The sequence below is a fragment of the Cydia fagiglandana genome, chromosome 26, assembly GCF_963556715.1.
Source record: "Cydia fagiglandana chromosome 26, ilCydFagi1.1, whole genome shotgun sequence".
Classification (NCBI taxonomy): domain Eukaryota; kingdom Metazoa; phylum Arthropoda; class Insecta; order Lepidoptera; family Tortricidae; genus Cydia; species Cydia fagiglandana.
In genome coordinates, this window is record NC_085957.1 from 1,859,075 (window position 1) to 1,886,673 (window position 27,599).

The 27,599-nt window shown below is 38.6% G+C and overlaps 2 protein-coding genes across 2 annotated transcripts in view; one reads left to right on the forward strand and one right to left on the reverse strand.

The window, feature by feature from the left end:
• Positions 1–96: 96 nt before the first annotated feature.
• LOC134677277 (zinc finger protein 420-like) lies at positions 97–22,398 on the forward strand. The gene is made up of 15 exons (XM_063535709.1): positions 97–324; positions 2,518–2,646; positions 3,213–4,118; positions 5,389–5,523; positions 8,412–8,539; positions 9,735–9,809; positions 14,529–14,658; positions 15,853–16,053; positions 16,714–16,878; positions 16,944–17,042; positions 17,108–17,210; positions 17,272–17,534; positions 18,808–18,909; positions 20,207–20,305; positions 22,234–22,398. The coding sequence occupies exons 1-15, from the start codon at positions 187–189 to the stop codon at positions 22,396–22,398; spliced, it is 2,838 nt and encodes a 945-aa protein (XP_063391779.1). The 5' UTR covers positions 97–186.
• A 2,505-nt stretch (positions 22,399–24,903) lies between these two features.
• The window catches only part of LOC134677533 (zinc finger protein 184-like), a 69,600-nt gene continuing 66,904 nt past the window's right edge, over positions 24,904–27,599 (reverse strand). The window contains exons 11-12 of the mRNA XM_063535999.1: positions 27,371–27,469; positions 24,904–25,172 (exon numbers count right to left, since the gene is read on the reverse strand). Of these exons, the coding sequence (XP_063392069.1) occupies positions 25,008–25,172; positions 27,371–27,469 (264 nt within the window). The 3' untranslated portion in view covers positions 24,904–25,007. The remainder of the gene's footprint in view (positions 25,173–27,370; positions 27,470–27,599) is intronic.

Genomic DNA, 27,599 nt, shown 5'->3' on the forward strand with positions numbered 1-27,599 from the left:
CATGTTTAAGCTGATGGCCGTGTTGCCAATGCTTCAATAAATTAAAAAAAAATTGTTTGACACATGTTTGACACTCACTCGACAGTCATCAATGTCATCATTAGTGGTTAGGTTACATTGTTTTTTAATATTATTACCAAAAGCAAATAAACCATATTATTCTGGCTGTGAAACGAGTATTCGACCATGAATAGAACGCAAGAAATCTCGCTACTACAACACGAGTTGCTATGCTGCCGTGTTTGTTTAATGATGGACTGCAAACTGTATAATATTCATGAATATAAACTCGCCGATACCTTTACTCGCATCTCTGGGACTGCTGTAAGTATTAACTTAATCTTCTTCTTCTTCCTCGCGTTATCCCGGCATTTCGCCACGGCTCATGAGAGCCTGGGGTCCGCTTGACAACTAATCCCATGATTAGACATAGGCACTAGTTTTTACGAAAGCGACTGCCATCTGACCTTAAGTATTAACTTAATCATGAGACGCGTTTAACCATTCTGTAGTCAACACCCGGCAATCCATCATGGCTTTGTAAAGTTATAAAAGGCACCAGGAAAGACGGGACAGAAAAAACCGGGCAAGTGCGAGTCGGACTCGCGCACGAAGGGTTCCGTACCATAAAGCAAAAAAAAAAACAAAAAAAAGCAAAAAAAAAAACGGTCACCCATCCAAGTACTGACCCCTCCCGACGTTGCTTAACTTTGGTCAAAAATCACGTTTGTTGTATGGGAGCCCCATTTAAATCTTTATTTTATTCTGTTTTTAGTATTTGTTGTTATAGCGGCAACAGAAATACATCATCTGTGAAAATTTCAACTGTCTATCACGGTTCGGGAGATACAGCCTGGTGACAGACGGACGGACGGACGGACGGACAGCGAAGTCTTAGTAATAGGGTCCCGTTTTATACCCTTTGGGTACGGAAGCCTAAAAACGACTAAAAATATAACATTGTCTTCGGTTACTGCGATAGTTACACATGAAATAAAACTTATTGAAACGGATTATATCGCGTATATTGAATTCATAATACATTCCGACGTTTCGAACCCTTTACAGCGTTCGTGGTCAACGGGTGACTGAGAAAAAACTACACTGCCCAAAAATACCCACGTACAAAATAATGAACCATCATATATTGGGGCATTATCTATGAAAAGGGACCTTATTGTCGATGGCGCTTATGCCATTATTAACGATGGTCCGATATAAATACAATACCGCGCGACGCTGTGCGGCATAAGCACCATCGACAATAAGGTCCCTTTTCATAGATAGTGCCACAATTATAGTTTAAGTAGGGTATGGTTGAACTAATTAATATGTTATTGTACACCTTTGTAAACCCATATTCAGCAAATAAATAAATACAAATTTATAGGCCAGGCCATATAGCAAGACTTACAGATAAGAGATGGACATTAATAGTCACCAAATGGAGAGGTCCACTTGGCAAAAGAGGCCGGGGCAGACCACAAATGCGTTGGGATGAAGACCTAAAAAGAACAGCTGGCACAGACTGGATGGTGACAGCACAAGACAGGGACAAATGGGCAGCATTGGAGGAGGCCTTTACCCACTAGGGATTCATTAGTAACACACATATTATATAAGTCATAGTTTTATTTTAAATTTTTTATGTAAACACTTTACAATGAATAAAGGGCTTTTTTATTTTATTTTTATTTTACAAATTTATTATGGTTCGTAGTAGAAATGCACCAGATATCCGGTTACTATCCGGTATCCAGCCTATACGGCCATGATTTTAATATCCGGCCCGATACCAGATAGCGACCTACTATCCGGCCGGATACCGGATAGTAGAATTGCTTGATTTCGGATTAAACTAATTGGATTTAAGAAATAGTCTTTGATCATGGATAAGTATAAGATTTTTTTTTTTTAATCTTATACTTGTCCATGGAAAAGAGATTGAATATGTCGAGGAATACACATATCTAGGACAAATTATAACAGGTTCAAACATGACAAGTAAAGAAATTGAAAAAAGAACTGTTAACGCATGGAAAGCCTACTGGTCATTGAGAGACATTCTAAAAAACCAAGATTTACCATTGTCCTGCAAATCAAAGGTATTTGATATGTGTGTTCTACCATGTATGACTTACGGATGTCAAACCTGGGCAGTAACTAAGAAAGATCTCCAAAAATTAAAAGTTTGCCAACACAACATGGAAAGATCAATCTTATCTGTAAAAAGGAAAGACAAAGTAAGACTGACAGATATTAGAAAGAAAACTAAAATTAAGGATATATCAGTGACTGTAAAAACGTTAAAATGGAAATGGGCTGGACATATGGCAAGAGTAGGCAAAAATAAGTGGGATCGAATATTCGGCGGAATATACAACTATCCGTTGCATCTCTAGTTCATAGTATGAATTCATTATACATGATATAATCCTAATCCATTTCAATAGTGTTATTTCATGAAAAAAAATAGTTGAGCCACCGAGTATTTAATCTATATATGTGTGATTGTAGGTGACCCGGGACCAGCTACCGCAGTACCTGTGCGCGAACTGCCACACACTGCTCCTCAAATGCTCGTCCTTCAGGGACATGTGTCTCCGCACGCTGAAGCGACTTAGACCCGCGCTGCTCAAGGGGGCGGTAACTATTTCAATCATTCCATTTCATCTGTCTACATAACCTGAATGTTCGTTTTTAGGGTAAAAACGGGACCCTATTACTAAGACTCCACTGTCCGTCTGTCTGTCTGTCACCAGGCTGTATTTCATGAACCGTGACAGCTAGACAGTTCTTCTTCTTCGTGTTAGGGGCTATATAAGGCTCCAAAGCCAATGTATCACTGCAACCATCCCTGATCAACTCTCGATCCAGACCTGCAACTTCAAACAGCTGCAGGATCTATTTGGTGGTTAGCCATAAGCCGCGCGTGGGGCTGTCGCCACCTAGAGGCCATATCTGTGCTGATCGTAACAGAAGCGTTTTGTTAGAGAGTGAGTCTTTTGTACCTAGTACTATTATCTATTCTGTGACATCGGGAGTATAGGGCCATGACGGGTGAGGATATTATGGCTATAGACGACTGCCGTATCAGGAGCCTGTATGACAATGTACACAAACTGAGCTTTCAATATATGGCACAATTTTTATCGAAAATAATCGAATGTGTTATCATTATAGTAATGCTATTTTTTTAATTGGTTTTCCAGCTGGATACAGATTACATTCGCAAATACCAACTCCCTCACCGGTCGATCAATTTAATTAAAACTGAAGTTGAAGTAATAGAAATACCCCCATCGTCAGTTCTAAATAATGAACAAGATGATGATGATGATGATGAAGCTTATCTTGAAATAAAGCCTGAAATTGAAGAAGATTTGATTGAGATTAGTGATGATGACTGTGAGGATGAAATCGTTTTAAAAGATGGTGTAATCACCAAAAGAAAAATTGAGAAAAATGAGACTAATAAAAATGTCTTGAAAACTAAAAGAAACATTGAAACACAGACTGATACACCATTAAAGAATAATATGGTGACAAAAATTGTACGTACCAAACTATCTAGTAGTCAACCTATGACTATTGATAAAAGTCTAGTAACGTTGGTAAAAGAAAATACACAAACAAGTCAAACTTCACTGAACAAAAATATAGTCTTAAAAATCGGAAACGTCTGTGATGGAAGTATGATTATTAATCAAAATCGAATGAAAATGGGAAAAGAAAATACCGAAACAACTAAAACTCCAGTGAAGGGAAACATGGTCTTCAAGATTGGACGTATCTGTAATGAAAGTATGAATATTGATAATAATCTAACGAAAGTGGGAAAAGAAAATACAAAAACAATGAAAATGATGACGATTGAAGTGAAAGATGATAAAATTGAATTCAAAGTTGGTGAAAAATCGGATGTTAATGATGATCTTATTCATAAAGAAAAAATAAGAAACATAAAAAATAATAGAAATACTAAAAAAAATGTCCATAACGTAAAACTAAGCGAATGTCCGAAGATAATAAGAAATCTAGTTCCAAAACAGCTACCAACATTTAATTTTGCCGCAATTGAAAGTACCTATAACCTTAAAATTGTCACTTTGAGCAAGGTAAGAATAAGAACTGTTAAAATGGGGTTGGCCGGTGGAAGTTTTTAGCAGATGGCACCATCATAGCTTGCCCTGTCAATCCCTAGTTTTTTTTATTTTTTTTCGTCCATCTGGACAGGCTAAAGCTCTAAGCCATACTGCCTTGTCATGAGTAGATTTTTTTTGTCTTTTCAGTAAGTTCAATCCGGTAAACGTCTTCAGTAAATATTATTCATATTAGGTCAATTCCGATATTAATGTCTTCAGTAGTCTTCATTTTTATAATACTTTAAGTAAAAGCGTCTGAAATCAAACAAATCAAAAAAAATTCAAATATGTCAAATTTTTTGTTCTTTTTTTGTTTTTTTGTTCCCTGGATGCCAGCCCTTTAAGCCAAATCTCATAGAAAAAGGGGCAAGTTATGATGGCGCCATCTATGCAAACCTTTGACAGTTGCCAACCCCACTTCACACTTAACAAACAAGCTGCTATAGTTGACATTGACTTAAGTCATTCTGACAATCTGACTAAGTATATTTAAAATGAATACTAATCGTCTTCCTCGCGCTTTCATGTGTCCTAGCACTTTTTACAAGCTTTTATTTACTTTCACCTGACCATTGTCTGTCTGGAATCAAATCTTGCAAGTTAAATTTGATCCACTTCCCGATTTCCGATTGAGCTGAAATTTTGCGTGCATGTATAAATCGGATGACAATACGATATTATTATGACATAGAGCTGATCTGATGATGGAGACCGGAGGTAGCCATAGGAACTGTGATGGCTCCTCTACACGATGGGCCAATGCCGGCCACTCCAAGGGACGCATTTATGCGTTAGAGGGGGCAAGTGATATTGCTATCTCATTCTACCGCATGGCTGCGTCCCTTGGAGTGTCTGTGAAAAGAAAAGTACAGTCAGCGATAAAAGCTTGTACCAAAAATGTTTTTGCCAAAACTTATTAATCGTTGGACCTCACCCGTCAAACCGGGGTATGATCACAGAATAAATAATAGTACTAACGTACAGAAAGGAAACTTCCTACAAAACCGAAGTTTGACAGCGGTTCAGGGTCGAATCATCCCTTTCGGCTATTTAGGGTTGTCAAAATTGAAGTGATATTTTATCTGTGGTCGTGCACGCAAAAGGAAGTCAAATGGTGCCAACCCTAATAATTGCTCGGAGCAATGCTGAGCCGAGCGGAGCCGAGTTTGACCGAAGTCAGGAGATTCGCACCCCTGGTATGATGATGAAAATGTGCATAACTCTATTAGATATTCATGTGTAGGAAGAGCAACTGGAAGAGATCGCAACACGGAAGAAGTCTCGGAACTACCTGGAGTCCCCGTTCAAGTGCGAAGACTGCGGGAAAGGGTTCGGCGTGGAGTCCGCCTACGACAACCACCGAGTATGGCATAGCCCGGTGAGCCTCCGTTTAGCTTCTGCTTTTTAGGGTTCCGTACCCAAAGGGTAAAACGGGACCCTATTACTAAGACTCTGCTGTCCGTCCGTCCGTCCGTCCTAGACAGCCGTGATAGCTAGACAGTTGAAATTTTCACAGATGATGTATTTGCCGCTATACCAACAAACACTAAAAACAGAATAAAAATAAATATGATATAAGTGGGGCTCCCATACAACAAACGTGATTTTTGACCGAAGTTAAGCAACGTCGGGCGGGGTCAGTACTTGGATGGGTGACCGTTTTTTTTTGCCTTTTTTTGCATTATGGTACGGAACCCTTCGTGCGCGAGTCCAACTCGCACTTGCCCGGTTTTTTTGTCTATTATGGCTTTTAGAGTTACATAATTTATTCATACTCATATATAAATTAAACTACGATTACGCCATAGCCGATCAAAAACTTTCACGCAGAGAGTTAGCTAAAGATCTCGGTATTTGGTTTGACGAACAGTTAAACTTTAAATATCATTACGAATACATCACAAAAAAAGCTCACCAAATGCTTGGATTTATTCTCCGAATCACCAAAGACTTTAAAAAACCAAAAAGTTTGTTAACACTCTTTCATAGTCTTGTCCGTAGTGTTCTTGAGTACGGGTGTAATGTGTGGTCGCCGTACTACTCTTTACACTCCAATAATATCGAGAAAGTTCAGAAGAGGTGTCTCAAGCTTTTGTCATACCGCTACAACCGTGATCTTATACGCAAGGATTATGTCGAACGATTGCGCACATTCAATGTTTACTCCCTTGAATCGCGTCGTCTTCTTCATGACATGCTATTTCTCCACAAAGTTCTCCACTCCAAAATTGTATCCCCCAATATTCTGTCCCTTGTTACATTTAATACCCCCCGGTTCAGGTCCCGTGCCCCAAAGACTTTTGCTCTACAAGTGTATAAAAATAATACTTCATTTTACAACCCTATTGTAAGAATGTGCCGTCTGTACAACGACCTGGTATCTAAACATAGCCATATTGATATATTCAACTCGAGATTTGCAATCTTTCGGAAACAGGTTATGGAAGTTCTTTGCCATCGATCACCATTACATTAAGTTTCATTAATGTCTTTAATTTCCTCAATGTTTTGTGCCTAAAATTGTATTATTGTGTAATTATGTTAGTTTGTATAGTAGTCTTAGTATAGTTGTAGTTTTCGCTCTAATATTTGTTTCATGATGTGCATACATGCTTTGGATGGCATTCCCAACCAAAAACCTGCTCTGAAAAGAATTATTCCATGTAATAAATGTTATCTGTTTTGTGTGCCTAATAAATAAAATAAAATAAAATAAACTGTCGGCTGTACTCCTCATACTGACTAACAGGGTTTGTGCAGCGACTTATAAAAATAACTTGTGGTTTGATTTTTTATACACTTTAAAGTTGTGACGCAATGTTTTGCGAATTTTGTTTTGTTTAAGGCGTGACAAGCAACGTCAATCACAATGATATGGCGTGGCGATGATATTTATTTTGTATGAAAAATAGGGAGTCTAAATAATTCATAATTTTTAAAAGCTGTAGAACAAAAGTGTCACCGTTTGAGGAGTACAATCTATGTTTTAATTATTTGCTCATGTTACAGGCCACACCCGGTATATGGTACAAAAAACACTAAATATAAATATCTTAAAATTAAAATTAAACTAAATACAAACTATTCTAAAATAAAATAAAACTAAACTAAACTAAATCTACAAAAGGCCCCTGTGTCCATTGTCCAAAGTCCATTTAGCATTGGTGTCACGAATATGTGTGTCGCCTTGCTTCAAACTCGGATGAATTCATTCGACTCGGAGAAATCATTCAAGTTTAACTTTTTAATCACAAAAAGTTAGGTATCGTCTTGGGTTGTCCCATTCGTTTTTCGTCAAGTTCTTAAATTAGTTCTATTCTGTTTTCGTCACTCATTCTACATTAAAAGCCACCGACGATTGTGACGAATGTAGAATGGGTGACGAAAGCAGAATAGGACTAATTTAAGAACTTGACGAAAAACGAATGGGACGACCCAAGACGATACCAAAAGTTAAACTTGAATGATTTGTAAGTTTTTAAGCTATTTACGATATTTTCCTCTCCCTTTTTCTTTCAAGTGTAATCTTGGTCGTAATAATAAGTGTTTTACGCCATATATATCCATACATATCTTGAAGCTTAAACTGCAAAACGTAATTCAAGACCAAAAAAAGTAAGAAATATTGCCACTTTTTACTAGCGCGTCTTGTATTTATGTAAAAATAAGTAAATAAAAGTACTTTTTTGAATTTCAGGAGTAATTACTAATAAATAAATTATCTTAGCGTGATTATTTATCAAAAGTAATTTACTATTTTACAAACAAATTATTGCAGTGGCAACACTGTCTTACTTTTTTTGGTCTTGAATTACGTTTTGCAGTATAGTTCGCTTGTATACAGCCAAAGAGAATAGATAGTATAGAGGGCTATTGCCAAAGTAAATTTTGTAGTCACGGTACATTTACTGCCATCTATCGACACACGATTTAAACTTAAAATAAAATTGAAAATGTATAAATTAATCAAAATATGTTTACGGATAAATGATTTTTAATTTTTATTGTTCCATACTGACCCATGTTCTTTCACTGATATGTGTTAAAATTGTTAAATATCAAACGGTGTCGTCAACGCCATCTAGCCGAGAATAGGCCAAAGGTGTGCGCGCTATCTATTCGAGAATGACTTTTTCTTGATTTCCGAGGCACGTTTTTTTCTTAGATTTTATCTATCTTGTACGGAGTTATATATATCTCTGATACAGCCTTCGAAAGCTTTGTTTTAAAAGAGTCCGTTCATTAATTTGAATCATTTGTTTTTAGAGCAGCGGTCCGCTCTCATGCGAGATCTGCGCCATGCGCTTCAGGGCGCGCCGAAGGCTCAGTCAGCACCAGGCATGCCACCGGATCAAGTTCATATGCAACCAGTGCGGCTTCGTCTCTAGAACCAGGTCAGACAATCTGATATACTGATAGAGGTACAATAATATAGAGAGGAAATGGGGGAGGGGCCAAATGACGGAACGAGATTTTCATTCATTCAAGTCCACTAGATGTCATGAAAAATGAACTTGGTCAAGCAAATCTTGTCTGTAGCAAAAGGCGGTAAATTTGAAAAATGCAGGCGCGAAGGGATATCGCGTCATAGAAAATTTGAATTTCGCGCCTTTTTCTGCTGGCAAAATTTGCTTGACCGTCTATTTTTTTTTTATAGGACATTCTTACACAAATTGACTAAGTCCCACAGTAAGCTCAAGAAGGCTTATGTTGTGGGTACTCAGACAACGATATATATAATATACAAATACTTAGATACATAGAAAACACCTATGACTCAGGAACAAATATCCGTATCATCATACAAATAAATGCCCTTACTGGGATTCGAACCCAGGACCATCGGCTTCGCAGGCAGGGTTACTACCCACTAGGCCAGACCGGTCGTCAATATTTGTTAAATTTACTATTTTATTTTAAAGTGCTTGGTCGTAGAAATACTATTGCATGCAATGTTGTTTAACTGAGTCGAAAAATCGGAAAAATACTCGTGGCGTTCGTTTCGGCTTCGCATCAAATTGTTACTCTCGCCTTTTCTGACCTCTCTTAAACAACGGTTGCATAAAATACTATTTTACTATGCCAACCGCACTATTCAAGTAAGTAGCTTCACTAACGAAATTGACAGATTTTTGTGTCATCATCATCATCATCTCAGCCATAAGACGTCCACTGCTGAACATAGGCCTCCCCCTTGGACCTCCATTCGTACCGGTTGGAAGCGACCCGCATCCAGCGTCTTTCGGCGGCCTTAACAACACTGAGAGAAAAGTAAAACAAAAACACACTTAGAATTACAAAAATAAACTTAATCCGGGGACAAGGAGAATTAACTAATAGGAACAAATTGACTTTTGCAATTTCTATTAGTTCTTGCAATTTCTATTATCTGTTTGTTGAAATTATATTTGGGATTACTGAGCTGTTTGTAGAAATAAATAAACTTTACAGAAATAGTGAAACGTCCATAATTATTACTAAAACTTCATTTTTTCCCCCAGTACAGAACTGTTTTTTAATTCCTGGTGATGATTTTTCTCTCAGTGAAGGCTTAAGGATTTTTGTGTAATGTTCATTAATGTGACACAGGCCGCAAGCAACTAAACACCACGCCACACACACGGGAAAGACCTACGAGTGCCCACACTGCTTGAAGAGCTTCGTGTGAGTTATCTTTACGTTTACCACAGAATACATAAGTTGTATCCAGACGAGCTGAGATCCTGGCTCCATAGAGCGTCTCGTAGTGCAGGGAAAGGTCGAAGGCACCAGGCCACGTGGTAGATCACCAATGAGATGGACAGACCAGATAAAGGCCGCAACTAAGTGCTCGGTTTACGAATGTACCCGGAAAGCTGCAGTCCGCGACGAATGGCGCTATATTAGCAAGATCATCACTCATCGAGATTTACAATGATGACCACGACCACTCTGGCAAGAGTGTACCGACTAAGAAGAGAAGATCCAGACGAGACAATTTTTCGCCAATCTGATGAAATTCTCCGATCGAACAGGGCCGTGCGGACGCAAATACCAATTTGATTCCCCGATCACATCAGCAGGTGCGGACACAAAAATGCCAATTTTCATAGTAGAATGCAAATTGGTGATTTAATTTGTGTACGTGTGGACGCTAGATGAGATTGACCAATTATTTTCCTGAACAAATCGACTGATTTCGTCAGTCCCGTCTGCATACCCCTTTAATCCTCCTTCGCTTCCTTTCCTTTTTTTTCCTTTATCCTTTCTTTTTTTATATAAAATATATTCTATTCTATACTATTCTAATCTTACACTTATCCACAGACAAAACATCCTCAAGACTTAGCATAGTCGCGCTACCCCCTCTGCCGCGCATACGCTTATTTTACTCCATGTTCGAGTCGAAAGTAGAGATGCACCGGATATCCGGTTACTATCCGGTATCCGGCCTATCCGGCCATCATTTTACTATCCGGCCGGATACCGGATAGTGACCATCTATCCGGCCGGATACCGGATAGTAACATTGCTTGATTTTGGAGTAAACAAATTGGATTTAAGAAAGAGACACGGTCATAATCGTACTTGTTTATTATTTTAAAACAAGCACCCGCACTCATTTCGAATCTAGAAATGAGTCCGCGCGAACATTTACTAGGAAACAGGTCAAGCCTGCAGAATGTGCACCTGAAAAACCGAAATTTAGGTATAGTTCCGCCGGCCGAATATCCGGCGGCCGGATACCGGATATTCGGCCAGTGCCCAGGCCGGATATCCGGTATCCGGTATCCGGCCAAACAACTATCCGTTGCATCTCTAGTCGAAAGTGTCTTTGTGTGACGTCCGTGTCTTTGAACGGACCAATCACGGCACGGGACTTCGCTCACCTCGTCCCGCGCACCCCCGCATTTTTGGCATCATCGGTTGCATGAAATAATTGCTCTAAATTCGGTCTAGAGGATTCCTAGTCTATGGTGGGCCCCTTATCTAAGGTGATAAAGAATTTCTGTGATGATTTTCTAATAAAATGTTTGTTACTATTGGGACTAAAACTATCATCATCATCATCTCAGCCATAAGACGGCCACTGCTGAACATAGGCCTCCCCCTTGGACCTCCATTCGTACCGGTTGGAAACGACCCGCATCCAGCGTCTTCCGGCGACCTTAACAAGATCGTCCGTCCATCTTGTGGGTGGACGTCCTACGCTGCGCTTGCTAGTCCGTGGTCTCCACTCGAGCACTTTTCGACCCCACCGGCCATCTTCTCTGCGTGCAATGTGGCCTGCCCATTGCCACTTCAGCTTGCTAATCCGGTGGGCTATGTCGGTGACTTTAGTTCGTCTACGGATCTCCTCATTTCTGATTCGATCACGTAGAGAAACTCCGAGTATAGCCCTCTCCATAGCTCGTTGAGCGACTTTGAGTTTTGAGATGAGGCCGATAGTGAAAGACCACGTTTCGGAGCCGTAAGTCATCACTGGTAACACACATTGATTAAAGACTTTCGTCTTGAGGCACTGAGGTATGTCGGACGAAAAGACATTACGTAGTTTCCCGAACGCTGCCCAACCGAGTTGGATTCGGCGGTTGACCACTTTCTCGAAGTTGGACCTACCCAATTGGACTACTTGCCCTAGGTAGGTGTGGGCATTTCCATTTAAAGTTGTACCCTCGAGTTTTTCGCATGTCCCCTTACATTTTTTGCGTTTTACTCTTAAGACGAATTTTTTAACTAGGCAAATGATGTTTTTTATTGAAATATATTATATAGACACATCATTTATTAAGTTTAATGCACAATAAATCACTTTTTTCTTACTTAAAATCAGGTTTTTAGATATGATAAAATCACTCTGTAGTACTGTCCCCTTCACCGACTTCAATTTTTGATGGACTTTTTCACATGTTTTTTCTATGAAGGCAACACCAAGTAATGCATTCCTGGCATAGTTTAAATGTTGAAAAATGTGTTATTGATGAAAAAGAGCTTTAAAAACACCAATAATAGGGTTTAATTTCGATAAAAACGTTGTCCCCGCGAAATGGTGAAACGGACATAGTCCAGGTTGGTTACGCAGTTTTCGCTACTTAGCGAAATACTTTTTACCAACATTTTAGGTTTTTTTTCATCCTGGAAACCCTGTGACCATAGATAAAGCTTGTTTAAACGTCAAATTTGATTTATAACAGTCAATTCGCAACCTCCAAGGCGGGCTGGTGTGTGACCGGTAATTTTACTCAATGTTTTGTCCGTTTTGTTCAACTGTTTATGCAGCTTGAACCTTAAGTAACTAAAACACTGTTAATATTAAATAAAACCAGGTTTCATATAGTTATTTATCAAGCACATAAGTTGAACATTGCGGTTAGTTTTGTATTATTTTGAATAGATTTAATTCTGGATCAGACAAATCGTTACGTCCTTTTGGTTACAATTTGAAGCGTAACATATAGCCGGACTAGAAAAATGTAACCAAACGGACACGGTAAAGTCGCACGCACATTGAGTATGTATAGTTTTTACCGTGACTTTGTCTATACTTATTTAATTCATATGCAATTAATAAGTCATATTTTATTAAGTAATATTGAGTTTCTTATGTTTAAAACCTTATCTACTGATTTTGGTACATATTTTGTAGTCCTTTTTTTAATCGCTGAGTATTTGTGTAAATTTTTGATTATTGTGATCTCGTCTTTACTTTGTCCATTAAGGTACATGGGTGTCCATTTGGAAATGTCCCCTTGATTTAAAAAGTATTTTTTATTGTTTATTCAAAGTTTATAAGCTAAAATATTAAATTTTTTTGACAATAATCTTTAGTTTTGGTAATTCTAATTATTGTTATTCGTCACATGGCAGTAATGCCAATAACTATTTAATAAACCTAAAAATATCGTACGATTTGGGGCCACCTCGTAACCAAACCACCTAAAATTTCCTTTTATGAAAAATGTTTGTTCTAAATTGGTCAATGATGATTGTTTTTAGGTTGTTTATTAACATTATTATGCTTTAAACATAAAAACATTTGCTTCAAGTATGTCTTTTATTGACTATTTCAATAACCATTTGTAACCAAACGGACCGCAAAAAACCTCCCTCATCCTATTAAATATTAATTTTAACTGGTTTATGCTAAAAATATAACGATTCTCTTTTGTGTTTCGTAAACTAGAATATATTTACTCCTAGAATCACATAAAAAAGTACCAAATAATCCAAATTATATTTTCAACTCGTCAAGTGAGTCATGGTACAACTTTAAATGGAAATGCCCGTGTACGAGTCAACACTAAAACTATACCTTGTTAACAAGCTTTTATTAGGTCGACCTGTATGTAACTATGTAATGGAATCTAAGGTAACTAATTTAACCATCTTCCAAGGAACGTAGCGTTGAACTGATCTGATGATGGAGACAGGAGGTGGCCATAGGAACTCTGTGATGAAACAACGCAACCTAATTGTGTTAGGGGTTTCTAGAATTGTCTCGATGAGTATTAGTTGTCTGTCGTAAGAAAAGTACAGTCAGCGATAAAAGCTTGTACTAAAAATTAAATTTTTGCCAACAACTTATTTTTATTAGCATTAGAAAAATGGTAAACAATCTTGACATGTATTTTTATTAAAAACGCTTTAAAAATAGTAATTATTACTTATATAACCATAATAATGTAAATACATAATAATGCTAAATAATTGTTGTTTATTTTAATAATATAATACATATTAAGTAAATTTTCAATAAAAAGACACCTCTTCGTTTACCCTTTTAGATTAACCCCCTTATTCATAAACGTTTACTAAAGTTATCAAGCCGATAATAATCGTTTGTCCCTTTCCATCATACCAATACGTCGGAAAGGGACAAACGATTATTATTAGCTTGTCAACTTTAGTAAACGTTTATGAATAAGGGGGTTAGTATATAGATTAAGTATACATATTATAACAATAAGCACGTTGACCCTTTACCAGGCTAAGGGATGTATATTTCCCACATAAGGCACTTCAAACATGTGATGTGTTCTTTTTCGATGAGTAAGGGTAACATTCCATTTCCAACGACAGCTGCACTACTGTCAATTTTACTATGGAAATTGTGTCTTGTATCTTGTCGATATAAGTCTATTTCGTAGCTTATATGTTATGTTACGTGTTGTTTTTTTCTTTTATTCTGCCTTTAGGGTCACCCCACATTTAGCCCCCCCCCCCACATCTGGCGTCTTTCGAGCGTCGGCGTCTACAACTGTATGTCCGCTGCTCGACGCAACCTCGACGCAACTGCGCAGCGACGTCATTTTCCATTGCGCTGACCAGACGCCGACGCTCGAAAGACGCTAAATGTGAGGTGGCCCTTAATAAGCGTCTCTATTCTCTATCCTATTCTGTCAGAAAGATCACGACGTACTTCTCGCACGTGCGCCTGATGCACCCCGAGCTGAACGTGGACTGCTTCGACTGCGGCGAGACGTTCGTCAGCGACGTTGGCCTCGCGCAACACAAGAGGAAGATACATGACTTGGTACTAAGACTACTAAGAGCAACACTTAACTGTCCACCGGTGGACCTTATGCCTTTTGTAATAAGGTTTACAGTCAGTTAACAGTGTGGGCGATGGCACAATACAATATACTTGACGCGGCGAATGGATTCCTTATGACAATTCCTCCATATCGGTTTTGGATTTTAATTAAAAAAATAATTAAAGAAAAAGAAAGAATTAAGGTTTTTGTCATATTTCATTACTTAGTTGTTGCATTTCTAAATAAAAAAATGTGTTAAAGTACCTACCAAAAAAAGGCAAAAATATTTCACATTGACAGCAAAGCTCGGAAACCGGTTAAATTTCCAAACCGTTATCATGCATGTACTTGGCACAAAACCTTTTAATTTCGGTTTTGCTCGTAAAACCATTATTTTTATACCGGTTTTTAGGAGAATATTTCCATAAAGTTCTTGTCAGATTAACTGGTTTAGAACAATAAAAACCGGTTTCTTCCTATGTCGGTGTCATTCTTTACGCGACACCACCAGGCCGGTCGGGCTTAAGTCGCTCGTCGAATAAACCGGTTTATTTACAATAAAGTTCTTAAAACGTTTGCGTTATTATGAAAGTTCGGAGGAAAACCGAAATAAACCGGTATTTACCGGTAAATTTTAAACCGGTTCCGAGCCTTGATTGACAGTTACTCCATACAAAAATGAACTGTCATAGGGACCAAGATCATCAATTTACAACCGTTCGTGCTAATATTGATACCAAATGTGCTTAGAAATGTTAAAATAGTATCGGTTTTTACAGTTTTTACCTATTTTTTGGCTAGTTTTAAATATTCCCGTACCATAAATTCCGATGTATGTTTTTAAAACATCGGGAATATGTTTCCCACATGATTTGCAACACAATTTCAAAGAGATTAGCAATTTTAATTAATAAGACAGCGGGAATCAATTTCCCACGTGTTTTGGAACACAATTTCAAAGTGATAGGGTACAATTTTAATTAATAAGACAGCGGGAATATATTTCCCACATGCTTTTTAACTTTATTTCAAAGTGAACCCATTCAATTTGCGTAATTTCTGCTATAAAGGGTTGAGAGTTATGTAAGCTGTAACCTTTTTTGTTTTCTCTTTGTTCGATTTGTTGCTGTAAGTTTTGTTGCGACAATAAATGACTTTTTATTTTATTTTATTTTACTCTGATTGTTTTTCAGAAATCCAAACAGTTTACATGCGCTACCTGCTCAGTCCAATTCACCAACGAAGAGGCGCTGAAGAAACATAATGAGCTGGGCGAGCATAGAAAAAAAGACATGTCGCCGTGCGAGCAGTGCGGCGAGAACTGTGCGAGCGAGGACGCGCTAAAAGAGCATGTGGGAATGATACACCCCACCGTGGCATATCACTGTGAAAAGGTAAATACATATATATATGTATATGCTTGAAAATGAAATGAAAATCTATAATTTTAAATTTATGATCGCTTGAGATGAGATTGATATTATTTTATGTCTGTCAAATTCGTTTAGACAGTCGTAATTGTCGCAGCTCGGAAGTGGGAAATACTTTGCCCCAAGTTTATTTTATTTTATTTTATTTAAAGTTGTATTAACAGTGATTGTAGCAACAGCAAGACATGGACAAGCGCAAAAAGACGGTAAAAAAAATCACGTTTGTTGTAGGGGAGCCCCACTTAACTATTTATTTCATTCCGTTTTTTAGTATTTGTTGTTATAGCGGCAACAGAAATACATCTGTAAAACTATCAATTGTCTAGCTAACGGGGCTGTCCATAAATTACTTCATCGATTTTTGACAATTTTTGACCCCCCCTCGAAATCATCCAAAAATCATGCTTCGAATGACCCCGTCTCCTCCTACGTCACCCCCCCTAATTTGAAATGACGTAATTTATGAATAGCCCCTATCACGGTTCATGAAATATAACCTGGTGACAGGCAAACGGACAGTGGAGTCTTAGTAATAGCCTTTTTTACCTTTTGGTTACGGAACCCTAAAAAAAGTAATGGCCAAGTATTTTCAATGCATTATTAACGTAATATATTGTAACGCAGTGCGACTTCGTTTTCGCGACCGAGGCCGCGTTGGACACGCACAACAAACGCAAGCATCTCGGGCAGCGCTACAAGCAGCCCCCGGCCCACTACCGGAAACCGCACAACAAGTACAAGCCAATGCAGAACCCGACCATGTGCGACCAGTGCGGCGTTACTCTGCGGGTAAGTACCAGTGGGGGAACGATGCCGCGTTGGACACGCACAACAAACGCAAGCATCTCGGGCAGCGCTACAAGCAGCCCCCGGCCCACTACCGGAAACCGCACAACAAGTACAAGCCAATGCAGAACCCGACCATGTGCGACCAGTGCGGCGTTACTCTGCGTGTAAGTACCAGTGGGGGAACGAGGCCGCGTTGGACACGCACAACAAACGCAAGCATCTCGGGCAGCGCTACAAGCAGCCCCCGGCCCACTACCGGAAACCGCACAACAAGTACAAGCCAATGCAGAACCCGACCATGTGCGACCAGTGCGGCGTTACTCTGCGGGTAAGTACCAGTGGGGGAACGAGGCCGCGTTGGACACGCACAACAAACGCAAGCATCTCGGGCAGCGCTACAAGCAGCCCCCGGCCCACTACCTGAAACCGCACAACAAGTACAAGCCAATGCAGAACCCGACCATGTGCGACCAGTGCGGCGTTACTCTGCGGGTGAGTACCAGTGGGGGAACGAGGCCGCGTTGGACACGCACAAGAAACGCAAGCATCTCGGGCAGCGCTACAAGCAGCCCCCGGCCCACTACCGGAAACCGCACAAGAAGTACGAGCCAATGCAGAACCCGACCATGTGCGACCAGTGCGGCGTTACTCTGCGGGTAAGTACCAGTGGGGTGACATTCCTTTCGGGCATTCTCGGCTCCGTTCGGCTCAGCATTACTCCGAGCTATTATTGGGGTTGGCACTACTTGACGTCCTTTTGCGTGCACGACCACAGATAAGATAATTACTTGAATTTTGACGAAATTGAAACCAAAATATTACATTGCTAATCCGCGAAAAGATATCGTGCTAGTCAATCAGTGCTAACCCGTTATACTAACTTGCATATTTTTTTTACATGCAATAAATGTGTTCCCATCACCCTGTTAAAAATAAATATAACAAACTATAACCAAAAGAACAATACTCGGCACATGTTTCGCCTCTCTACGAGGCATCTTCAGTAGATGTTGACGGTCTGACGCCCGGCAACGGAATGACCTGTCTAGATAAAACTACTTTTAATGTAGCAAACCAGTAAGCAACCGATAATAAAGGTTACCATAACTGAATGAAAACCTGCGATGGGGTTTTGAGATTAACTCGGTTAAAGGTTAGGGTTACCGTTTCAATAAGCTTACCATTACAATCAGGGTATGATAGGGTTACCGAATGATGAGGTAACCGAATCGATTGGGTTACCCAATTGATAGGATTAAGCGTAAAGAGGGGTTTTCCGGTCCTTGGTCTAGAATGGTCGGCCATATTTATACCTTGACCACTCCCCCAGCCCCACTGTGCAAGTGTAGCCGAAAGGGATAGTGCCATACATTAGAGAGTGACAGCATCATTAGTCCCTGAATCGCTGTCGCTTCGGTTTCGTAGGAAGTGTCATTTATTCTGTGATATCATGTTATTATTTTCTTTATTTATTTTTCTTCTTAAGTTAGGTTGTTTATAATTTTTATCATGAATATAATAGTAAAATATAAAAACAATAAATTATACATTTAAACTAAAGATGCACCGGATATTCGGTTAGCATTGCTTGATTTTGGAATAAATAAATTGGATTTAAGAAACAGACACGGTCATAATCGTACTTGTTTATTATTTTAAAACAATTAGTCATTCCATTGACTTGCGCGCGCACTCATTTCGAACCTAGAAATGAGTCCGCGCGAACGTTCACTAGGAAACAGGTCAAACCTGCAGAATGCGCACCTGAAAAACCGAAATGTAGGTATAGTTCCGCTGGCCGAATATTCGGCGGCCGGATATTCGGCCGATGGTCATGCCGAATATCCGGTATCCGGCCAAACAACTATCCGTTGCATCTCTAATTTAAACACGTTATAAACATGTTATTTATGATTGTATTTTTGACAGTACGCGTCGATGCTCCTGTACCACAAGCGCTCGCACCTCGCCGTCAAGCCGTTCGCCTGTCCGCATTGCCCGAAGACATTCGTCATGCCGTATTTGCTTAAAGTAAGCATTCATATTGTTACTTGCTCAAATCATCTTTACTACAACATCTTATCTTTAGCTATTGAAATAAAAGTAAACAAAATATACCCTCAAATGGTTCCTTAACCCTTCAAGTGGCGCCAGCGAAAACGCGAAAAGAAGTCAAGTGGCGGGGCCCCGGTGGGTGGTCAGCGCAGATTAAGAAAATTTTACAAAATGGTCGATTTAAGCTTTTCTATGTTTGAAAGTATATTAAATCACATATTGTTAGAATCAGCGTTATACGTATAGGCTATTTGAATATAGCAATTAAATTAATCTAATGTTTATACATTTGGCCAGACCTAATCAAACTCCGGAAGAATGACGGTTTTTCAGCTTCCTTGTTAAAAATGACTACCACCATAAAACTAATTGATTATTGGAGGTAATTGCTATTTAATTATCAAAGGAAGAAATCAATAAAAGGTACCTAAGATACAATTTATTTTACAAAATAACCTCGTAAAAAACGTATTTAACTGATTTGCAAGACCGAAGTGATCCCATAAGTGTTCCGTAAACAAAGTTTTGTACGGAACACTAAAAACGAGACTGACCTCGGACTAGGCGGTCGCTCCCAAATCAATGGTCCTCACCAACAAATTTTATACCAAGTGTGTTTTAGTGTTTCTTATGGTATGCTATCCTTCTCTAACTCGCTACCTAATTTTGGGCGCTAGAAGAGCGTAACTATACTTAAATGCGTTCAATTTCACCTCTAAATACGTCAACACCTGATTAACCACTCACTGGTGGATGACAGTTTACTGGTTTTCGAATCGACCATTCACGGGTTGACCGCCACTTGAAGGGTTAAGCCAGTTGAATGTACATGATAAGCATACATCGGGGTTTTCGGTGCGGGAATGTTTTACACTAGCCAAATAACAGGTAAAAACTGTAAAAAACGATACTAATTTAACATTTCTAAGCACATTTGGACCTTACTACCTACGTTTAATTCATAGTTTGGTAATTATTCTATTTATTTTACAATAAACAAAGTTATAAATACACGAAATCATTCCCGCACTGTAAAGATAAGATTTCTTTATTGTGATGAAAACATTACACGATCAAATAATCTACGTTAAAGTGAGGTCGTTCAGTGACAGATCCAGGTGGTTTTGTATTTGGTTGGTTAACCAATAAATGTTGTAACTACCCGAAAATTTACAAATGGATTGTTTACTTTTATTTAAATACCTAAAGACATATTAGCCAAATTCTTTATTGTAATTGTATAGTATGTGTGTGTGTGTGTTTGCGTGTACAGTGGCACATGCGGGCGCACACAGGTGAGAAGCCCCACCAGTGTCCCGAGTGCCCTCTCGCCTTCGCCCTCAAGGGGAACTTCAACCGACATTACGACACTGTGAGTGGAGTACCTTACTAGCTTTTATTTATTTCAACCCCAATTCCTTATACAAGTTTTTGTGGCAAAAACGGTATCGTCTTGGGTCGTCCCATTCGTTTTTCGTCAAGTTCTTAAATTAGTCCTATTCTGCTTTCGTCACCCATTCTACATTGAAAGCCACCGATTGTGACGAATGTAGAATGGGTGACGAAAGTAGTATATGACTAATTTAAGAACTTGGCGAAAAACGAATGGGACGACCAAAAACGATTGTTTGAGAATAAGAAACATCATAAATCTGTTATCGATAAGTCATAGATTAATATTTAAAACATTTAACTTCTACTTGCTGTAGGTAAGTTACCGAGAAATTTCAATAATTCAAATCAATCACAAAGCGGTACATAATTACTTTATTACATATATTTAGTACTTAAAAATTAACATGTAAACTGTAGTGTACTGTAAAGGTTTGCAACCTTTACAGCCTTTTTAATCTGTGACTGGTTAGCTTTGATATTTAAATTTAGAATATCAGCCCGCTGTCAAAGAGAACGCGGAGCGCATTCGGCCTTCGATGGGAGGCAGCTACCAAGTATAGTTGTTGATGATTCATGTAAATTCTTTAAAAAAATTATTAAAAGAGCAATCTAAGAAAGTGTTTCTATTGCCCATGGTGTCCTACTGCTAGGTCACACTCTTTACATGGTGGAGTGCCAAATAGAATACTACCAATATATCAAAAGAGAAAAAGATATCGAACGTGTTGTGGATTTCGCGGCAGGTATCTTTTTTTTAAATTTAACAAATATCTAAGTATAACGTTAATGTATATAACATCGATAACAGACATGTCGATATTTCATTTTGTCAATCACTTTATTTTGCCACAAAATCTTCTGTCTGCTAATATGGCAAAAAAAATGGAGCTGACCAGTCGAAGTATTTAGCAGATGGCGCCAGCATAGCTTGCCCGGTCAATCCCTAGAATTGTGTCAAATTTTTGTTCTTTTAATGGCCTGGATGGCAGCCCTTTAAGCCAATCTCATAGAAAAAGGGGCAAGCTATGATGGCGCCATCTATGCAAACCATTGGCAGTTGCCAACCTCATTGTTGTTAAGCATAGTTAAGGAGCTTTAATATTTTGCCTTACACAACACTAAAAGAATCAGCGAAATTGGTCCGATGCCGTGACCAAGGGAAATAGAAATTCATTTTTATACAGGGTGGCCTAAAAAATAAGTGCATTCCCGTTTTGGGATTACACTGAGAAACTTTAACTATGGGGCCAAGCCCCAAATCGTGAAAAAAAATGTTCCCTCCAATAGAAAATGGACCAGCCAAAATGTGTGAAACAGCTAGTTTTTTGCGATTTCGGGGTTGGTCGCATAGTAAACGTTGCTCAGTGTAATCCAAAAACCTCCCTGGCACCTTTGCAGCTTTGGTTTCCCTTGAATGCACTTATTTTTTTGCCACCCTGTAATAAGCCGACCACTGACTAACAGGCCGCCGGACGGTATCGGCCTGTCAGTTAGAACAAAATTTTGACAGATCCGAACAACTGACAGGCCGATACCGTCCGGCGGACTGTTAATCAGTGGGCCCCTATAGATATATTTCGATGTTTGCTATAATATAGAACTTTTCGGGGGCGAAAAATCGGTCTAGTTAGGTCTTATCTCAGGGAAAACGCGTATTTTTTATGGCCCGGTCTCTCAGATATTATTAATTCTGTAATATTTAAGGTAATTGAATAAATTTCGCGTTAGACCCGTCTTAAAATGTGAGTTAATATGTGACGTCCCACAGGTACCTTATGGCAGTTGGCGCTCACGCTATTATTAGCGTCGCTCCAATATTATTGCGGCGCTATGCGACGTAAGCGCCAGCCGCAATAAGGTACCTTTTGTCGTGGAACGACACATTATTTTTATTCGTTTCCCTAGGCACATCGCGGTATACGCGGTTTCTTCCCGTGCCCGGTCTGCGGACGCATCTCCACGACCAAGGGCTCGATGCAGCTGCACGTGCGCGCGGTGCACGGAGACGCCGGCTGGCCCAAGCGGGACCGGAGCAAAAGGAAAACCAAGTTACTAAAAGATAAAAAATGAATAAAATACTTCTGTGAAATAATATTGGTCGTTTTATTCTAACCTCGTACCGCCCAATAAATAAATATTATAAACTGCAAGACCAAAAAATTTAAGAAATGTTGCCACTTTTTTATTATTCGCGTCTTGTATTTATGTACAAATAAGTAAATAAAAGTACTTTTTTAAATAGTAGGAGAAAAATTACTAATTAATAAACATACGTCGGACTCCAGCGGGCATTTTCGTGGCATGTCAGAATGATAGGTAAGGTTCGCAAATCAATCAATTCACTTTCGAGTATTTGTACTTAGTATTTGGTACCTACCTAGTATTTATAATGTAACAAATAAAGCAAATCTTTCTATTGATTAGACGGCACTCTACCAACAAATATAAGTATGAACAACAGTCATAATGATGCATGTCAGCTATTTATTTGTTTTTTAAGTGGCCACTTCAGTGGGCTATCACTGCTATCAGTCATCACTTCAAAGAGTATTTACACATTAAAGACACAAAACAGATAGGTACAGAAATCAATCTACATACAAAGCGCGCTCGAGCAACGCACACATAGACACTGCTCACGGACCGGTTGGGACCAGTGCGAGTGCAGTGCAATAATGGAGAAACAAAACAAAAAGTTATTATAACTGTACAGTGGACGGTTGTTTAAATTCAACATTAAACGGTGAATTGTCGTTTTTTAAGCTACCAGTGGTTTCAGAGAGAATGCGTATGCGAATTTATTACATTGTACATGAGAATGCGAATTTATTACACTTAAAAATATAATAATCGTGTATTTCGCCAATCTCGGAATCATCGCAAGATATTTTCTGTGGCAAATTTGTAATATAACAATGACATTAAAATTAAAATACCTATTTGAGTTATTAATGTTATTATTAATTTATATTTCCATTCTTCCCGTTTCATCCTCAACAATAAATCGAACAACTAAATACGAGATACGATATGATAGATACGAGTGCCACTACCACGATAGTTTTTTGTGCATAAGTCATAGTTCGCAACAATCGCAACCCTAGAGCGACCGCCGAGCGTAGGTATGAAAAGTAAAGTACATACATGTGATTGACTTCTGTACTTTTCTATTTTGTGTTAAAGATGAATAAATGATAACGGGTAACTAATTTATTTAACTATGTTACAAATACTAGGTACATTATAATACACGTAAGTTAAGATTTTTTTGTAAACCTTACCTTGCCCTCAAACTGCCCCCTATAGTCCGACGTTTGTTAATAAATTATCTTAGCTTAATTATTTATCAGAACGAATTTATAATTTTACAAACAAATTATTGCAGTGGCAACATTGTCTTACTTTTTTTGGTCTTGAATTACGTTTTGCAGTATAGGACATTCTTACACAGATTGACTAAAGTCCCACAGTAAGCTCAAGAAGGCTTGTGTTGTGGGTACTCAGACAACGATACATATAATATATAAATACTTAAATACATAGAAAACAACCATGACTCAGGAACAAATATCTGTGTCATCACGCAAATAAATGCCCGTACTGGGATTCGAACCCAGGACCATAGGCTTCACTGGCAGGGCCACTACCCACTAGGCCAGATCAGTTGTCAAACGTACACTTAGTTTTGATGGAATGTCAACCTTAAAAACAAAGTAGGTAGCATTTCATTTATCTCAGTAACATTTCCGAACAAATGAAATTCAATCTAATTGAAAATACAACAAGATTCTAACTTTCTTGGCTATAATTTCGTATGGTGGGCGGCACGAGGCTAAAGGACGCCTTTGTGTGGGAAACAAGCATATGACCCGTCTGATGGTAAGCAGTCACCGTAGCCTATGGACGCCTGCAGCTCCAGAGGTATATAACATGCGCGTTGCCAACCCTAACACTCCCCTCGTTGTGCTCTAGCAACCTTACTCACCGGCAGGAACACAACAGGTTACTAAGTGAGAATGCTAAGACGAACAGCATTCTCACTTAGTAACCAGATATGAATTGGTGATTTGTCCATTTCGTAACTGGTTGCAATGGTCACTAAATATGATTCCAAAAATTAGGAGTTGATTCGTAACTAGTTACGAAATGTGCCTATAGTATAATAAATAAATAATAAAATAAATATTATAGGACATTCTTACACATATTGACTAAGTCCCACAGTAAGCTCAAGAAGGCTTGTGTTGTGGGTACTCAGACATATATAATATACAAATACTTAAATACATAGAAAACACCCATGACTCAGGAACAAATATCTGTATCATCATACAAATAAATGCCCTTACTGGGATTCGAACCCAGGACCATCCGCTTCGCAGGCAGGGTCACTACCCACTAGGTCAGACCGGTCGTCAAAGTATGTTTCATGTAATGGATTTCTTCAAAATAAAACACATTTTTTTAAACGAAGTATTTAATCATTAATCAAACTAGTGCCTATGTTAATCATGGGATTAGTTGTCAAGCGGACCCCAGGCTCTCATGGGCCATGGCAAATTGCCGGGCGAGGAAGAAGAAGAAAAGTATTTAATCATTGATCATCTATCATCATGTCTTTTTCGTTTGATGCGGTCCCGCTTGGGCCAGCCGCCGTCGCACCGCACGATCGTGCACCTTTATTCATCATCTAGCTGCATCTTTTTCTCGCGTTTGCTGCGATCGCGCTTGGGCCAGCCGGCTTTGCCGTGCACGGCACGAATGTGCACCTTCAATGAAGACCTGGTGGTGGCCGTGCGCCCGCACAATGGACACAGGAAAGACTCGCGTTCACCCAGGTGTGCCTAGAAATAAATACATTATTATTTATTGATTGATCAAATATGTTACACAACATTACTGTATAAAACCAAGGCACTGTGAAACTACAAAAGATTTTTTTTTTATTATGAATGGGCTTACTCATGGCCACAGATGAGCCAAAGACAAAGACAAATAAAAACCATACACATAAAAATTAAATTAACTAAACATTCGATTTGGGGGATGACGTAACAGCGTGGCTCTATTGTGGCGTCTGACTCGGCGTAGGTATTATAAAATTAAAAACAGCTACCATAGGATCAAATAAACTCGAGAAATTTAACTGGTTGGTTGACGTAAATAAATGTATTTTCTTTCTTCTTTCAGAAATTGGGACGGGTACCGCCGTAACTAGCCTTGACGTCAAGGGCACTAGCCTAGAGATCCGCCACTGGAATACATGGTCAATTTTCAGAATAAAAACGAAATCACAACTGTAATCCCAAAAATGTATATAACATTTCCTTCAAGTTTTGCGAGTTACGAAAACGTACGAAAATTTCATACATTTTCGTAACTCTCGATTTTTAGGCCATTTGGTGAAATTGCGCTTAATTATAACGAACAAAACAGGGAACACTGTCTATAAACCAAAATTAATTGGAATCTGATGAAAAAATTGACAATTACGAGTGAAAAATCGGCCCAAATTACAAGTCATTTTACAAACACTGCTATTATTCCCTGTATAATCTTTGAACCAACCAACCAACAACTAACTCTTAACTCTGAAAAAGTTTTAACACACATTATAGACGTTTCTAACGCGAATTAAATAAAACGTGAATAAAATTCGCGTTAGACCCGTCTATAATGTGAGTTAATATGTGTTCAAAACGCGAAAGTTTAAAATATTAAGGACTGTTCAGTTTACTAAGCGGACACTCTTACACCTCTTTTAATCGGCGAATTTAAAATCAATTGACGTACAGCTCATAACAATATAATTAACAATCCCTTATTTATCAATTGCTACATATTTGTTCCCATAATAGTCAAATATTTTTCCCGAAGGACCGAACAAATTTGGAACATAGCAAGTTAGTTCTGCAATAAGGATGCACAGGCTAGTATTCACTGCGAAAAATCGTAAATATGTACAAATTTTCCAAGTTAAACGTAAATAAAATTATTAAAACATTTGCAGAGCATCATATGCTTGAAGATTTTACAAAATCCCGGCACAGAAGCGGCCCGGCCAATCCAGAAACAAAAGTATTGTCATGCGGCTGTTAAAATCAATAAATTACTTATCGGTTCGCGAAATTCCTAAGACAGCAGGCGTTAGAGTAGGCACAGATTAAAATATAAGAAGTATGTACAATAAATGGACCCATAGAAAGAAAAAAATGGACAAAAGAATTACAGAGCAGCGAAAGCAATCGAAAAAAAGAAGCGTCAAACTGTACTACATTTTACATTAAGATAAATTTCGTAGCATTTTAATGGACAACGGAAAATGCGTAAAATGTTGCTGTAGTACGTTACCAATGGCCCTGATGCTACCATGCCGTTGTAGAAGATCATATATTCGACGAGGAGAGTAACATCAAAATTGACCAATTCATGAAGAAAGTCCTTGTCTGGCAGGCAATTGGTTCCTGTGGCCTTAAAAAGTTTGTTCTATTTTGCGACATGAACTTTGGTTGCGACATTTACAGAAAATAATGCATCTAATAACGAGTACTTTCCGTCTATCAGACGCATAATGTCACCTCTTCATTTCGGCCTGATTTGGCAAGTGCCCACTATGCTGGTCAGAAAGTAAAGCTACTGAATTTGAAAAACATTGATTTCGTTCAAAAACAAGTCAACTCATCTAATTGCCCGGAGCTCCACTCCATCGAGTGGCACTTGACCAATGTGAAGATGCACTTAAAAAAGGGTAGATGAGAAGCTAAAACATTGAAAGAATTCAAACGAATGTTGTTTACAACTTGTCAAAAAGTGTCAAAAATTTATGTGCAGGCACTTGAACGGCGCAACCGTGTAAAAGTACGAAAATCTTACCGATGTTATTATATTATACTATATTTACATTAAAATGTTTTGCGTTGGTTTCCGTTTTTATTATATTTATCTAAATAAAGCGATTCCAGAATTAGAAAAATGTAATTTATACTTTTTTGTGTGTCCGCTTAATAAAATGAACAGTCCTTATATCTGAAAAAGTACTCACAACTTTATAATGTCGGTGCAAGTTGCATTTTGCTGCGAAGGCGAGCGGACACTCGGAGCACTGGAATGGCTTCTCCCCCGTGTGCGACCGCATGTGTTGCTGCACACACACACACATACAATAAGATAAATACATTAATTAATAAACATATAAACCATATCTATGAACTAAAGTTAAATATGTCTAAATTAAAATACAAGGTGCTCACGAGGAATGCGAGATATTTTAA

Excerpts from the sequence above, each read along its gene's own strand:
- LOC134677277 (XM_063535709.1), top strand. The coding sequence starts at position 187 with ATGAATAGAACGCAAGAAATCTCGCTACTACAACACGAGTTGCTATGC. Across the intron at positions 16,879-16,943 it reads AGTGCGGCGTTACTCTGCGG|CGCTACAAGCAGCCCCCGGC; the intron begins GTAAGTACCAGT and ends CATCTCGGGCAG. Across the intron at positions 17,535-18,807 it reads AGTGCGGCGTTACTCTGCGG|TACGCGTCGATGCTCCTGTA; the intron begins GTAAGTACCAGT and ends TATTTTTGACAG.